The following is a 17,619-nucleotide window of genomic DNA, read 5'->3' on the forward strand; positions in this document are numbered from 1 at the left end:
TCCAAGGGACACAGCACATCCCACTAAAAACCCATATAGAGGAAATCTAGAGCTGAGATACAGACCGAGCAGTCAGCAGATCACAAGCTTCATTTAAAGAAAGGTTACTGAACATTCCACATTCATTTACTGCTTAGAATATAGAGCCAAGACACACAAACCAATCACCTCATCACAAAATGATAAGCAACAGACAAACCCATTCAGTATGACACTCCCCTCTCCCATTCCGATGGCCCCTGATCCAGGGGCTCCGATCTGCAAGAACAAAAGACTTCTCTCATATTTTAATACCATCCACTCTTCATATGGATCGTTGTCCCAACCCTATTCCCTCAGTAGGAGGACGCTCCCGACTCCATCCACTCTTCATATGGATCGTTGTCCCAACCCTATACCCTCAGTCGGAGGACGCTCCAAGCTCCATCCACTATGCATACGGATGCACGGTTCCAACACTTTCCCCTCAAGTTATCAATGTGCAGTTCAAACATGGATGTATTCTTCCAACAGCACTCGCTCCCCATACAGCTCTAACACTATCCGAGCGGTATACAACTGTACGGTCCCAATGCCCTCAGCTCTACATAGAAGTACAGCTCCAACGCTGTCCACTCTGCACATAGAAGTATGGGTCTGACATCAACCCCTGTGCACAAAGATGTATTCTTCCGGCATTACTGAAATATGGAAATTAATGTATGGCTCCATCACTATACTCTGCACACAAATGGACCACTCTGACACTATCTACTCTGCACGCGGATGTAAGGCTCTGACACTATCCACTCTGCACACGTATGCAAGGCTCTGACCGTATCCCCTCTGCACGCATATGCAAGGCTCTGACACTATGCACTCGGCACACGTATGCAAGGCTCTGACTGTATCCCCTCTGCACACGTATGCAAGGCTCTGACACTATCCACTCTGCACACGTATGCAAGGCTCTGACACTATCTACTCTGCACATGTATGCAAGGCTCTGACCCTATCCACTCTGCACACGTATGCAAGGCTCTGACACTATCCACTCTGCACACGTATGCAAGGCTCTGACACTATCCACTGTGCACACGTATGCAAGGCTTTGACCCTATCCACTCTGCACTCGGAAACAAGGTTCTGACACGATCCACTCTGCACACGTATGCAAGGCTCTGACACTATCCACTCTGCACACGTATGCAAGGCTCTGACACTATCTACTCTGCACATGTATGCAAGGCTCTGACCCTATCCACTCTGCACACGTATGCAAGGCTCTGACACTATCCACTCTGCACACGTATGCAAGGCTCTGACACTATCTACTCTGCACATGTATGCAAGGCTCTGACCCTATCCACTCTGCACACGTATGCAAGGCTCTGACACTATCCACTCTGCACACGTATGCAAGGCTCTGACACTATCCACTCTGCACACGTATGCAAGGCTCTGACCCTATCCACTCTGCACGCGGAAACAAGGCTCTGACACTATCTACTCTGCACATGTATACAAGGCTCTGACACTATCCACTCTGCACACAGATGCAAGGCTCTGACCCTATCCACTCTGCACACGTATGCAAGGCTCTGACACTCTCCCCTCTGCACACGTATGCAAGGCTCTGACACGATCTACTCTGCACATGTATGCAAGGCTCTGACCCTATCCACTCTGCACACGTATGCAAGGCTCTGACACTATCCACTCTGCACACGTATGCAAGGCTCTGACCCTATCCACTCTGCACGCGGAAACAAGGCTCTGACACTATCTACTCTGCACATGTATACAAGGCTCTGACACTATCCACTCTGCACGCGGAAGCAAGGCTCTGACCCTATCCACTCTGCACGCGGATGTATGGGTCTGAGATTGTCCAATGTGCACAAAGATGTATTTTTCCGGCATTATCGTACCATGGAAATGAATCCACGGGTCCACCACTCTCCATCCTGATCATAGATGTACAGCTCTGACACTATTCACCCTGGACACAGATGTGTGGGTTTGACACTATTCACTGTGCATAACAATGTATGGCTCTGGCACCATCAAATCATTAACACGATCCACCCTGCACACAGATGTACAGCTGACATGTACCATACAGATGGTTGTACATACTCGAATGGCCATTCCCCATGAATAGGCTGGATCTGTACACTGAGTGCAAAAACACACAGAGCACCTGGCACAAACGTTTCAAGCGTTGTGATGTTTTTGCACCCATTTGTACCTGATGTGGCTAAATATCCCTAAAAGAGCAAGGGCCTTATTTATGAAGGACTTGCGCCGCCGGTGCGTCACTTTTTCCCATGTTAAAAGTGACGCACCGGCGGCGCAAGTCCTTCATAAATAAGGCCCCAAGGATTTAGAGAATACTGCGCCTAGTACCAAGAGGCCCTTCTAATTCTAGCGCAACAAGAATACAATGGGCCGGATTCACAAAGGAGAACTTACACTATTACCGCTAGTCATCTTGTTATCTGCCGAGCTCTCCAACAGGATTGTGGAATCTCCGCAGTCATGAATTTACTATCAAGTCTGAGTTTCTGAATAGCATAAAAACAAAGTAAACTTACACAAACGTGAGTTTTACCTTTCTCAATGGGGGCCCTGCCAATCATTCACCTTCAGATAAGTCAACTCAGAGGCACAATCCAATCTCTGGTGATTTTGTTTTTTCCTTTGACAAATTTACAACTTCCACAAAGTCGTTCTGGACCCAAAGACCGTGTCCTGTGACTCCTGCATCTACAGCTGGTTTACTGATAGCATCTGTATTTAAATATCCTCTAAAACTGGGAGAGGAGCTGTACAACAAGGGAGTCACCACTCACATCTCACCTCTCTGTAAACACCTCCAGTCTCAATACTCAAATATATCCACACGGTGCAGGAATCTGATGCACACACGAGTGAAGGGCATTGTGGGAAATACATGGAGAGCTGATGCTTCTTGAAAGTGATTTATGAACTTGGTTATAGAAATGAAAAGTCAAAATGATAATATATTGCTGTTTGATAAGTCACAAAAGTTAAATGTGTCTGATAATGTAAAAATCAAAACTAAAAGTAAGAATGATATGTTATTTCATGATATATTACTCCCAGGCAAATAAATCAAAATATCAGACAAATAACATTTTTCTCTCTTTAAACAATCTCAGAGTGTTCATTACTATCCCCCCACCACCATTTTACGATCAAAGGCACAATTATAACAATAAAGTTGAAGATCCCATGGAAGCCAGAAGAGGGCGACAGAGGCAAGCGCTGTGGATTAAGAAGGAACAGTGCTGATGCCTCATTCAGGGGCGAAGGATGACAGAGGCCAGAGGTGGGTTCCTCGTCTCCGTCAAAGGATGCTCTCTCCTCGCTGAAGATGCTGATGGAACCTCCAGCCCAGGGCTCGGATCTGTAACAGAAAGACTGAAGATCAAAGGTTTCTATAGAAGAGCCCCAGCCTCAGCCAGAGGAGGGATTATAAATTACAGAGCAGGAAAAACATGAATATACTGAATATCACTGGATATCCTTGCCTTCCAGCTCTACTTTATACTTTGTGTTGGGCCTCCCAGGGACGCTGTGAGTAACAAGCAGGAACAGATCCATCTATTCCCAATACCAGAATCCGAGCAAAACATAATAGCAGGTGATTTCTTTCTTAAAAAGCACATCAACCCTAAAGCTCTGCTGTACTTTTGAGTAAGGTTACACTTTTGAGTAATATACACTTTTGAGTAATATACACTTTTGAGTAAGTTTACACTTTTGAGTAAGGTTACACTTTTGAGTAAGGTTACACTTTTGAGTAAGTTTACACTTTTGAGTAAGTTTACACTTTTGAGTAAGTTTACACTTTTGAGTAAGTTTACACTTTTGAGCAAGTTTACACTTTTGAGCAAGGTTACACTTTTGAATAAGGTTACACTTTTGAGTAAGGTTACACTTTTGAGTAAGTTTACACTTTTAAGCAAGTTTACACTTTTGAGCAAGCTTACACTTTTGAGTAAGGTTACACTTTTGAGTAAGTTTACACTTTTGAGTAAGTTTACACTTTTGAGTAAGGTTACACTTTTGAGTAAGTTTACACTTTTGAGTAAGTTTACACTTTTGAGTAAGTTTACACTTTTGAGTAAGGTTACACTTTTGAGTAAGGTTACACTTTTCAGTAAGTTTACACTTTTGAGTAAGGTTACACTTTTGAGTAAGTTTACACTTTTGAGTAAGGTTACACTTTTCAGTAAGTTTACACTTTTGAGTAAGGTTACACTTTTGAGTAAGTTTACACTTTTGAGTAAGGTTACACTTTTGAGTAATATACACTTTTGAGTAAGGTTACACTTTTGAGTAAGGTTACACTTTTGAGTAAGGTTACACTTTTGAGTAAGTTTACACTTTTGAGTAAGGTTACACTTTTGAGTAAGGTTACACTTTTGAGTAATATACACTTTTGAGTAAGTTTACACTTTTGAGTAAGGTTACACTTTTGAGTAAGGTTACATTTTTGAGTAAGTTTACACTTTTGAGTAAGGTTACACTTTTGAGTAAGGTTACACTTTTGAGTAAGTTTACACTTTTGAGTAAGGTTACACTTTTGAGTAAGTTTACTACTTTTCAGTATTCACATACTCAGGGCCTGATTCACAATCTGCACGTTGTTAATTGTAGTATGTTTTTTAGTACCACAAGATATACTACGAACTATGGTTGGAGTTTTACCACTCTGCACTGCCTATGTGCGCGGTTCTACACCCCAACTGTGGAGTCTCTGCACATGTAAGTATACATTTGTGTAGTAAATAGAGCGGTACTGGAGTGAACGGGTGGGAAAAGGGTCTGACAACATCCTACTAAAGAAAAGAAGGAATCTGAGAAGAATGAGCATTCTGGATTTCTCTTCATCCAGAAAGGACCTCAGTGGCCAGGGGTCCAATATAAGCCTGAGGCCTCAGCCTTTCTTCAGCATGAATAGCACCCCTTCACTTTCTCGGAATCCGACACCCGCTCAATGACACCTTTAGTGAGGAAAAGTTTAAGTTTCTGCAACAGGATAGTGGAGTGATCCTTCGACAGCTGCTCTGGTGTTGGGGGAAGATGGGGAGGGGAGGAAATGGACAGCAAGGTGTAGCCCTTTTAAATAATTTGCAAGACCCACTGGTCTTCGAGATGGACCCATCACCATCAGCGGTGATGGATCTCCAGCCAGGGATAAAATGCTGTATCCTGGCTTCTAGCAGACGGGTGTGTACCTTTGGGAGCAACCTAAAGCAGCCTGGCAGCTGCTGCAGTGGGGGCGAGAAGCTGGAGGATTGCAGCTCCTGCTGGTGGAACAGCCTTAGAGGCCAAGGACTGGCTCTGTCCTCCGGGACCGGATGTGAGGGCTGGCACTAGCGTAGCCTCTGAAATTACTCGGCTTTTGGTGAACCTGTCTGGCTGGATACATCAGCCCCAAGGAACGTGTTGTGGCGCGACTATCTGAATTATACTTGTGTTGAAACAGCTTCCTCTCCAACAACCGAGATGCATCAAAAGGCATATCCATAAGGGACGCTTGTACATCTCCTGAAAACCTGGTTGATTTAGCTGGGGTGTGACTTCCAAGCAAGACACTGGTGTCAACAACTTTACCTACACAGTCTGCAGTGTCCAGGCTGGCATGCAGATCATACTAGGCCGGGTCCTGGCCATCCTGTATCACATTGGCCAACTAAGTCCTGAGGTCTTCTGGCCAGCAGCTAAGATCTTCCTGGCCATGTCCCACAAAGCATGGGTGCACCCGCCCAAGAGGCTTACGGTGTTGAGCTCTAAAGGCAAAGGTGGTCTAGGAGAACAGGTTCTCTCCAAAAGCATCAATCAGGTTTGACTCTGTTCGGAGGATTTGGGTTCACCCTTCTGGTTGGTGCCTGAACTACCCAGGGGTTCTGATGTGTATGTTTGTTTAGGAAATCTGGATCCCTGGCGGTCAGCCAATGCCGCCTAGCCACAGGCCGACTACCTGGATCTTAGTCCATTTCACCTACAGAGCATCTGTAAGCACTTCAATGGATGGTAGCCGAGGCTCAGACGAGGCCAGCACAGGTTGGAGAATTTCAGTTCTTAAATTTGTTTTTAATTCAAACCTAGTACTTCCACCCTTTGTTCCACTACTGCAAGAGGCGCTGGTGCCCCAAGTAAAGAGTCCAGATCTGTTTCAGGGGATGCATCAGCCTCACTGGCATTTTGCAAGTCTAATTATAAGCCATCATTAGTGCAATGATGGGTAAGTACATTTTACCTCTCCTCATCATATTCAGTGTCATGAGGAACAAGAGGTATTTCCTCGAAACAGCATCAGAATCAGATCCAAAGAAAGCTTCTAGTCTTGGGTAGTACTGGAGTTCTGGCAGAGGTCTGGGATTGGTGTCGGCTAAAGAATGATTGTCTGAACCTCTGTTATCTCGTAGAGTGGAGCAGGCTCATGTTGGCTCGAGGTCTGAGACTGGCATCGAGACTGGAAACTGGGCCAGAGTGAGCATCGGACATTGGGCCAGAGTCAGCATTGGACATTGGACCAGAGTGAGCATCGGACATTGGGCCAGAGTCAGCATTGGACATTGGGCCAGAGTCAGCATGGGACATTGGGCCAGAGTCAGCATGGGACATTGGGCCAGAGTCAGCATGGGACATTGGGCTAGAGTCAGCATGGGACACTGGGCCAGAGTCAGCATCGGACATTGGACCAGAGTCAGCATCGGACATTGGACCAGAGTCAGCATTGGACATTGGACCAGAGTCAGCATTGGACATTGGGCCAGAGTCAGCATGGGACATTGGGCCAGAGTCAGCATGGGACATTGGGCCAGAGTCAGCATGGGGCATTGGGCCAGAGTCAGCATGGGACATTGGGCTAGAGTCAGCATCGGACACTGGGCCAGAGTCAGCATCGGACATTGGACCAGAGTCAGCATTGGACATTGGACCAGAGTCAGCATTGGACATTGGACCAGAGTCAGCATCGGACATTGGGCCGGAGTCAGCATTAGACATTGGACCAGAGTCAGCATCGGACATTGGGCCGGAGTCAGCATTAAATATTGGGCTAGAGTCAGCATGGGACATTGGGCCAGAGTCAGCATGGGACATTAGGCTAGAGTCAGCATCGGACACTGGGCCAGAGTCAGCATCGGGCATTGGGTCAGAGTCAGCATCGGACATTGGGCCAGAGTCAGCATTAAATATTGGGCCAGAGTCAGCATTGGACATTGGGCCAGAGTCAGCATTAAATATTGGGCCAGAGTCAGCATGGGACATTGGGCTAGAGTCAGCATGGGACATTGGGCTAGAGTCAGCATCGGACATTGGGCCAGAGTCAGCATTAAATTTTGGGCCAGAGTCAGCATTGGACACTGGGCCAGAGTCAGCATTAAATATTGGGCCAGAGTCAGCATGGGACATTGGGCCAGAGTCAGCATGGGACATTGGGCTAGAGTCAGCATGGGACATTGGGCTAGAGTCAGCATCGGACATTGGGCCAGAGTCAGCATTAAATATTGGGCCAGAGTCAGCATCGGACACTGGGCCAGAGTCAGCATCTGGCATTGGGTCAGAGTCAGCATCGGACATTGGGCCAGAGTCAGCATTAAATATTGGGCCAGAGTCAGCATCGGACACTGGGCCAGAGTCAGCATCGGACACTGGGCCAGAGTCAGCATCGGACATTGGACCAGAGTCAGCATTGGACATTGGACCAGAGTCAGCATCGGACATTGGGCCGGAGTCAGCATTAAATATTGGGCTAGAGTCAGCATGGGACATTAGGCCAGAGTCAGCATGGGACATTGGGCTAGAGTCAGCATCGGACACTGGGCCAGAGTCAGCATCGGGCATTGGGTCAGAGTCAGCATCGGACATTGGGCCAGAGTCAGCATTAAATATTGGGCCAGAGTCAGCATTGGACATTGGGCCAGAGTCAGCATTAAATATTGGGCCAGAGTCAGCTTTGTCATTGGGCCAGAGTCAGCATTGGACATTGGGCCAGAGTCAGCATGGGACATTGGGCCAGAGTCAGCATGAGACATTGGGCCAGAGTCAGCATGGGACATTGGGCTAGAGTCAGCATCGGACACTGGGCCAGAGTCAGCATCGGACATTGGACCAGAGTCAGCATTGGACATTGGACCAGAGTCAGCATCGGACATTGGGCCGGAGTCAGCATTAAATATTGGGCTAGAGTCAGCATGGGACATTGTGCCAGAGTCAGCATGGGACATTGGGCTAGAGTCAGCATCGGATACTGGGCCAGAGTCAGCATCGGGCTTTGGGTCAGAGTCAGCATCGGACATTGGGCCAGAGTCAGCATTCAATATTGGGCCAGAGTCAGCATTGGACATTGGGCCAGAGTCAGCATTAAATATTGGGCCAGAGTCAGCTTTGTCATTGGGCCAGAGTCAGCATTGGACATTGGGCCAGAGTCAGCATTGGACATTGGGCCGGAGTCAGCATTAAATATTGGGCTAGAGTCAGCATTGGACATTGGGCCAGAGTCAGCTTCGGACATTGGGCCAGAGTCAGCATTGAACATTGGGTCAGAGTCAGCATCGAACATTGGGCCAGAGTCAGCATCGGACACTGGGCCAGAGTCGGCATCGGACACTGGGCCAGAGTGAGCATCGGACACTGGGCTAGAGTCAGCATCAGACACTGGGCTAGAGTCAGCATCGGACACTGGGCCAGAGTCAGCATCGGACATTGGGCCAGAGTCGGCATCGGACACTGGGCCAGAGTCAGCATCGGACACTGGGCTAGAGTCAGCATCGGACACTGGGCCAGAGTCAGCATCGGACACTGGGCTAGAGTCAGCATCGGACACTGGGCCAGAGTCAGCATCGGACACTGGGCCAGAGTCAGCATCGGACATTGGGCCAGAGTCAGCATCGGACATTGGGCCAGAGTCAGCATCGGACATTGGGCCAGAGTCAGCATCAGACATTGGGCCAGAGTCAGCATCAGACATTGGGCCAGAGTCAGCATCGGACACTGGGCCAGAGTCAGCATCGGACATTGGGCCAGAGTCAGCATCGGACATTGGGCCAGAGTCAGCATCAGACATTGGGCCAGAGTCAGCATCGGACATTGGGCCAGAGTCAGCATCGGACACTGGGCCAGAGTCAGCATCGGACATTGGGCCAGAGTCAGCATCGGACATTGGGCCAGAGTCAGCATCGGACATTGGGCCAGAGTCAGCATCAGACATTGGGCCAGAGTCAGCATCAGACATTGGGCCAGAGTCAGCATCGGACACTGGGCCAGAGTCAGCATCGGCACGGAAGGAACTGAACCTTGGTGTCAGAGTAGAAGTCTGCACTAACATCGGAGCAGACCCAGGAATAGGTCTGCTGGGGGTAGATTGGGACAGACCTGCTGGCAGATGTGAAACTGATGGCCCCTGTGGCTCTGCGGGGCCCATGGCATGCTACAAAGAGCTAAATGTGCATGAAACATTTGCAGCATGTAAAGCTGAGGAATCTGTGATACGAAGTACCCAGTAGGACGTCAATATAGGAGAGTGCTTCCTAGGTGGATTGAGTTCTTTGAGGTTTCTGCTCATTGAGGAATTTGTTTCATACATGTGCATTGAAGTGTTTCCCTAAAATCGATGATTGGAGTTGATTTCCTTAGCTCACTCAGTAGCAAGTTCCAGGCTGATGCTGTGGCCACTGAGAAGGATTACTTGGTGGTGGACAGTGGCGTCACATAGGCCCCTGCGGTGCGGGGGAGGGGCAGAGCTCCAGGGGCCCCCTCAGCAGAGTATCCTGGCCTGAGTGCTCCTGATTGAGTCCAGAAGGGGGCCCCTCCATGTACCTTGCAGTAGAACCCCCTAAAGTTTTGTTACGCATCTTAGTCCCCTTAAGCTACCAGCAAGAATCAAAAGTTCTGCAAGCTAATGTTGGTTATTATTGTATATTGCCTTGTGGATGAGGCAGCATATTTGAATTAAACTCTGGTGGTTGTTAAGAGTATAAACCCAACCGCAGAGGCGATGACGCTTTCAGCGGGTCTATAGAGGGACGTGGCAAGATCAGTGTCGCCAAAGTCCAGTCTGGATACGTCTAGTGAGAGCACTGAGGTCCAGGGGTCTGGCTGGGTGAGGTGGAAGATGTTCTTCAGGATACTTAGATAAAAGTTTTGGCCATTCTGTTAATGTGCAGAATGAGTGTGAAGGACAAAGCGAGTGTGTCCCTTCGGGCTAGGAGATAGTGGAGGGTAAGGTGAAAGTCTCATTGGGTTCAATGAGTTCAGAATCGTTGGGTCGAGGTTCTGTTGAGGGATGGAGATAGAAGAGGAATTCAGTTTGATGCAAAGTAAGGCGAGGTTGTCCAGCGTTGCGATGTCTTATAATGTGGATATTTGAAGACACAATTGTCCATTGTTAGGATGCTGGTGCACAGTCACATGAGCCTTTCATGTTCAGTCCTGGGGCCTCAATGAAGAGATTAAATGTTGTGGGAGCTAGGATGGAGCCCTGAGCCACACTGCGCTCTATCTGATGTATGTCTGAGGTCTGGTGACTGATTTACATCACAAGGATCTGTTGTTGAGGAATTATGTAAATTAGTGCTTGAACATTCTCAGAAACCCATCAACTGTTCCAGAGTCTTAAGTAGCCTGCCGCTGGCAAAAGTAGTTAAAAGATCAGCTAGCACCATTGGGCAGGGATTGCCTCTGTCGAGGATGTGATGCTTGTTGTCCAGTACCTTCAAGGGAATCATTTTGAAGCTGAAACTGGAGCTGAATCTGAATTATTAATAGACCAGTAGTGTCATGTGTCTTAGTTAGACCCAGGGAGAAACGCTGCCATTTTTACCATGCGCACCTTGCCTAAGTTGCCTTCTCTTTTGCAGAATGACTTTTGACACATATTTGCATGCGAGACAATGTAGGATTAGTTTCGCTCAAACTACATTGCATATAAATTCCACTTAGTAAAAACATTATCACGACACCTTGAGCATCACGTACAAGGCCTTGACAGACATTGTGCAAATGCCAGTGTTTGTTTTCATCCCTAAGGCGATGCAGCTACCAATAGATCATAGCAATGTTGGCCTGACTAAGGCGTGGACTCGGGGGCCAGGTTGCTTTTTGTTATAAATAAACAGGCATGTTCAGGTTGGGGAAGAGAAGCACTTGCTGTCATTGCAAGGTCACTACACGCTGAAACCTCAGCAAGAGACTTACATTCTTTCTCTTCATTCTGTTCACTGTCCCTATATTGCTAATCACGCTCATCTGCTTCTGTCTATTGATCATCGCAGCACATATATTTTATACAAGTATCACAATGGTTCGTTAAATATTGAAAACGCCCCTCTGTGCATTCCTTGGATATTTCTCCAAGACAGCCCAAGCGACTGAGCAAAAGAGTTCTACATCTTTTACTACGGCTCCTGGGGTGAGCCAAGGTTGTCTTGTTCTGTGGTTGCCAAAAACCATTTGCCACCTGCCTAGCTGGTCTGTAGGACAACATATCCTGCGGGGGTGCACAAAATCAGTCAGGCACTGACCCTACGTTCATGTTGCTCAACAAACTGGCAGTTCCTACTGGAAAGTAGAAACTACTCCAAAGTAGCCTTTCCTGTCTTTCTCGCAATGATGGTGTTTAGTTGATCTGCCATGGTTTTTTCAATGGCTTTTCCTTGTCTTGAGATGTTGGACACGGGACAGTTGTTGGCTGGGCCTAGGTTGGCTTTCTTAAGATATTTCTTGGTTGTGGGAGACATTGAAGTCTTGGAAGGGGACACCTTTGTGTTTGATATTTTTTCTATGATGGGACCTGTGAAGCAGTTTGTAGTCAGTGCTAGTTGGTGGAGATAGGTTTGAAAATGTCCCAGGTGTGGGAGTATTTGTGAAGTGTGCTGTCCAGATCAAACTTCTCCTACTATGTACATCTTCTCAGTGAGAAATGTATCGCCTCTTTCTGCAGAGGGGGGCTGGTGATCTATTTTGAGGTGTGGATAGGCTTTTGATTTGCCTGAAAACACACAAGTGACACCGGGGAAAGCCCATGATTGGCTCTTAGATAAATGTGGACTTTGCTGTTAGGATGATGTCTAATACTCTTGTCTGAGCTCAGGTCACATTATTTCTGAGGGATCCTCTGGCTTTGGCACTTGAGTCAGTGGACCAGGGTTAGCTACTCTTAAGAATGTACTTTCTTTCAGCTATAATGGGTTTCTCAAGTCCACAAGTTTTGCAATCTTATAATTTCACAACATGTAGCTGCTGTCCAAACATTTTCTTGGTGGTTTGGCTGCCTCAGTATGGATGCGATGTGATCTTGGATCAAGGATGGGGTGAACCTTTCAATGATCGGATACGTCTGTCTGTGGGGTTAGATTTAGAGTGTGGCGGTGGGGTTCACTTTGGGCTCACACCTGTCCAGCAAAGACTCAAAATCTGCTGCAAAACTCTCACCAAAAGCCTGGAGTCCCTCCAGTGGATACAGATGGCAAACTTTACTGTCGTACAATCACAGGTGCAAATTCCACAAGTAGATATTTTAGTCATAATTTTACCCACTAAAGCTGATAAAATGAGAATATTATTGTTATAATTGAGTAACTTATGTCCCTCTGAGTGCGGCCGGCTCCTACCTTCAAGCAGAGCATTGGCTGGACGAAGAGTCCCCAGGAGCTGGGTCTGCAAAGAGAAGAGAGGGTGAGACTGCTGCTTCCAGTGTGTCTCTTTTTTAGTCTTTATTCGTGGTTTTTGCAGTTTAACAAGTCAGCAACAGTAGGACAACAATGGTACCTTCCCACACCAGCACAGCAAGTTCTACCAGTATCCAGCAACATGACAGTATACAATAATACACAAATGTAATTTATAGTCAGGATGACGCCTCCAGCGCCATCCTGCCCCTCTCTTGCACCCATGCCAGTCACCCTGTCTTATCCACACACAACCGCTCCCCGTCTCTCTCCCACCGTATGAGATATGCGTCTCTTTGACAAACACTGGAGACAAGTTAGAATATGGACCATTGTAAATAAGTAGTGCCTTGAAGCGCCCTCTAAGCAGGGGCCTGTCGGACATTGAAACAATAAGGTCCAGGGCGCAGGGTGAAGATATTTCAAGCCTTCCCACTGCTCTCAGATCACTTAGGAAGTTTAACTTCAACAAGTCAGAACTCATTCACCTGATTTACCTTCAATGATTTCATTTTCTCCTGCAAAAATCATACACTTCCTCCTGTTATCATTGCACAGTCTTCAAGAATGCATAAGTCATGAGTGACAAACTAGGGAGGAAAAGCCGCACATCCCCGCATGGGGGCGCAATGAATCTAAAATGGCGCCGGGGCCTCATGCACCTTCTGCAGGTTTGACGTCTGGTCCTCTTAACTCACGTGTGCCACCATACTTTAATCTTTTTAAATCTTTTAGGATCATCAGGGACATTGAACAGGAAGTTTACTGAACATTTCTTACATGGAAGACTCCGGGCTGAAGAGGTCTCATACAACACATACATAGGTGGGGCAGAGTGTGCTCTGCCAGCGTCACTGCTGACGTTTTCTACTTAGAAACACATAAACAAAACAAGTCCCTTCCTTCACATGACTCACTGTTCAGAATGCTGAGCTGCCCTGGAAGTCCCACTGAGGGCTCATTTGAGGCTTCAAGCCCAGTCAGGGCTCCAAGAGGCCGGATCATTTCTCTTGAATATCCCCCTCTGTCGCTCTGTGAGCACGGATTAGAAGAATGGCTATTGATCTAGACTGCCAAGGCTGAGGACCCAGGATTGAACCCCATGCACATGAAAGCCACCCCTGATTACCCAAAATAAGAAGCTCTGACGGAGTCAGATCTCCGGCTGGTCTCGGGGTGGAAGCGCCCGGCCCTGGGCTCCCTTCTCTTACCTGCCATGTCGCAAAGTGCATGGGACGGGCCCCACAGGCTCCAGGACATCTAACAGACTAACAGAAGTGGTCGCTCTTGACGCTGCTCCCCGCTCTGCCTGCCACCTGGACTGCTGTGTGATACCTCGCCTTGCTCCCACACTTAAAGCTGACTGCTCGTTTATCGCAAGTACACAGTAGCGCTAGCCTGATAGTCTGCTAGTTTGCTAATCTGTTCAACAATTTAAATCATATCGCTTTAATTGCAATAGTACGCTTTACTTGTATTTAGAATTTCGCTGCGCTGCCTGTGATAATTGACTGCTGCCTGATATTGATTGCTGCCACTGCCATTTGCTTCGCGTTTCACGCTGCTTGTGCCCCAATGCTATAGTGCTTTTGGCTTGCGGCCATTTTCTTGTTGTTGTTGTGCCTCACCCACCGGATCTCCGCCCCGCTCCCGCCTCCCAGCTGACCCTCCCTCCCACTATCACAGTTAGAGCCGCTCCCCCCGCTGTAGCGCTGTGACCGTCCTGTTACTAACAGAAGCGGTCGCTCCTGACGCTGCTCCCCGCACTGCCTGCCACCTGGACTGCTGTGTGATACCTCGCCTTGCTCCCACACTTAAAGCTGACTGCTCGTTTATCGCAAGTACACAGTAGCGCTAGCCTGATAGTCTGCTAGTTTGCTAATCTGTTCAACAATTTAAATCATAGCGCTTTAATTGCAATAGTACGCTTTACTTGTATTTAGAATTTCGCTGCGCTGCCTGTGATAATTGACTGCTGCCTGATATTGATTGCTGCCACTGCCATTTGCTTCGCGTTTCACGCTGCTTGTGCCCCAATGCTATAGCGCTTTTGGCTCGTGGCCATTTTCTTGTTGTTGTTGTGCCTCACCCACCGGATCTCCGCCCCGCTCCCGCCTCCCAGCTGACCCTCCCTTGCCCCTCCCCCTCCATTATCCACATATGACAGATGCTTCTGCGTGCAGTGGTATCGCGCAGCGGTCGCGCCCCATGCGCGCCGAAGGTGCGCCAAAGTTAAGCCCGTCTACGCCCGTCCGCGCCTGGACCGCGCCCAGCGCCATACCCCCTGGTCCTCGCAAAACCCACTCCACCCGCATCACGTATGACGCCGCTACCCTCTTTGCCCTTAACCCCGGACGCACACCACAATGCTGCGAAGCTGCCCCAGGACACACCCATGGTCCATTCACCTGCCACTCCTGCAAGTTCACCTGCATCAGGACCCACACCAAATCCACTTCCTCCAAACACAACTCCGACTCTAACCACCTGAAGTGCATCCTGCTGAACACCCGCTCGGTCCACAGACACGCCACTGAGCTCTGGGACCTACTCAACACTACATCGCCGGACGTCGCCTTCCTTACAGAAACCTGGATGAACGCCTCATCAGCGCCCGACATCGCCATAGCCATCCCGGACGCTTAAAAGATCATCCGAAAAGACCGCACCAACCAAACAGGAGGAGGCATCGCCATCGTCCATAAGAACACCATCCGAGTCACGACCAGCTCCGACGATAACCTCGCCACCGCCGAACACCTTCACTTCCAGATCCACACCGACCCCAGGACCACTCTTAGAGGCACACTCATCTACAGACCACCAGGAACTCGCACACAATTCAACGAAGACATCATTGACTTCATCAGCCCACATGCTCTCACATCCGAGAACTACATTCTACTGGGAGACCTCAACTTCCACCTGGAAAAGAAAAATGACAGCAACACCACAACCCTTCTGGACAACCTGGCCAATCTCTGATTCAAACAACTTGTTGACACCCCCACCCACTTAGCCGGACACACGCTCGACCCTATCTTCACCTCCAGCAAACACATCTCCTTCGATCACACCACAGCCCTCTATTGCACGGACCACAGCTGCGTTCACTTCAGCTACAAAAAGACCACGTCCCACAACCCCCCACAACCCATTCCTCGAAGAAACTGGAACAAAATCACCACCAACCAACTCTTCACATCGCTTAACCAAAACCCTCCTACCATATCATCGGACCCAAACCAAGCTGCCACCAAACTCACACAATGGATCACCCACAGCGCTGACGAATTAGCACCCTTGAAAAACCGTCAAATCAAGCAAGGTAGCAAAACAGCCCCCTGGTTCAATGATGACCTTAAGATATCCAAGAAGATCTGTCGCACCCTCGAAAAAGCCTGGTGAAAAAACCCAACCACCGACAACCTAGCTACCTTCTAGAACGCCACCCGCAAACACCACCAACTGATCCGATCCACCAAGAAATCAGCATTCAAGGATCAACTTGACAACAACGCCCACAACAGCAAGGAACTATTAAACATCGTCAAAGAATTTACCAACCCCTCCGCCGGCACCAAAGACATCACTCCCTCCCAATACCTCTGCGACTCTCTATCCTCTTTCTTCCACAACAAAATTGCCGACATTCATAACAGCTTTAAAAACCTGCCCGAAGAACAACCCACTCCACCCACCTCCGAACCAAAACAGCACTCTCACAACCTTTGCGCCTGGAACCCAATCACTACTGAAGACACCATCCGTCTGATGAACTCCATCCACTCAGGTTCACCAACTGACCCATGCCCCCACCACATCTTCAACAAAGCAGACTCCATCATCGCACCCCATCTCCGCGATATCATCAACTGCTCCTTCAACTCCGCTACCTTCCCAGAAAGCTGGAAACATGCCGAAATTAGCGCTCTTCTAAAGAAACCCACAGCGGACCCCTCTGAACTTAAGAACTACCGCCCCATCTCACTCCTCCCCTTCCCGGCCAAAGTCATTGAGAAAGCCGTCAATAGTCAGCTCGCCGCCTTCCTCGAATCCAACAATTCACTCGACCCCTCACAGTCCGGCTTTCGAGCCAAACACAGCACCGAAACCGCCCTCATCGCTGCTACAGACGACATCCGAACACTACTGGACAACGGAGAAACAGTTGCCCTCATCCTACTTGACCTCTCCGCCGCCTTCGACACAGTCTGTCATAACACCCTCATACAACGCCTCAGCAACGTCGGAATACAAGGAAAAGTGTTGGACTGGATCATCTCGTTCCTCGCAGGAAGAACCCAGAGAGTCTGCCTCCCCCATTCAAATCAGAGGCCACCAAAGTCATCTGCGGTGTACCTCAAGGATCATCACTCAGTCCCACCCTCTTCAACGTTTACATGAGTCCCCTCGCATCCATCGCGCGACAACACAACCTCAACATCATCTCCTATGCTGACGACACCCAGCTAATCCTCTCCCTCACCAAAGACCCTAACACCGCCAAAGCCAATCTACACGAAGGAATGAAAGAAGTAGCCGAATGGATGAAGAACAGCCGTTTAAAACTAAACTCGGACAAAACTGAAGTCCTCATCTTAGGATCGTCCCCCTCTGCATGGGACGACTCATGGTGGCCACCGGCTCTGGGCACAGCACCCATACCTACAGATCACGCACGGAACCTGGGCTTCATCCTAGACTCCTCCCTCTCGATGACCAGACAAGTCAACGCCGTATCATCCTCATGCTTCAACGTCCTTCGCATGCTCAAAAAAATCTTCCGCTGGATCCCCACCGAAACAAGAAAGACAGTCACCCACGCACTAGTCACTAGCAGACTAGATTATGGAAACACCCTTTACGCCGGAACCACAGCCAAACTACAGAAAAAACTACAACGCATCCAAAACGCCTCAGTCAGACT

General features: G+C 48.5%; 1 protein-coding gene across 1 annotated transcript in view; it reads right to left on the bottom strand.

Annotated features, from left to right (window-relative positions):
* Positions 1–2,947: 2,947 nt before the first annotated feature.
* LOC147710017 (class I histocompatibility antigen, F10 alpha chain-like) overlaps positions 2,948–17,619 on the bottom strand; it is a 237,703-nt gene continuing 223,031 nt past the window's right edge. Inside the window, exons 7-8 of the mRNA XM_086920688.1 lie at positions 12,633–12,678; positions 2,948–3,412 (exon numbers count right to left, since the gene is read on the bottom strand). Coding sequence (XP_086776814.1) covers positions 12,635–12,678 — 44 coding nt within the window. The 3' untranslated portion in view covers positions 2,948–3,412; positions 12,633–12,634. The remainder of the gene's footprint in view (positions 3,413–12,632; positions 12,679–17,619) is intronic.

The sequence above is a fragment of the Lissotriton vulgaris genome, chromosome 5, assembly GCF_964263255.1.
Source record: "Lissotriton vulgaris chromosome 5, aLisVul1.2, whole genome shotgun sequence".
Taxonomy (NCBI): domain Eukaryota; kingdom Metazoa; phylum Chordata; class Amphibia; order Caudata; family Salamandridae; genus Lissotriton; species Lissotriton vulgaris.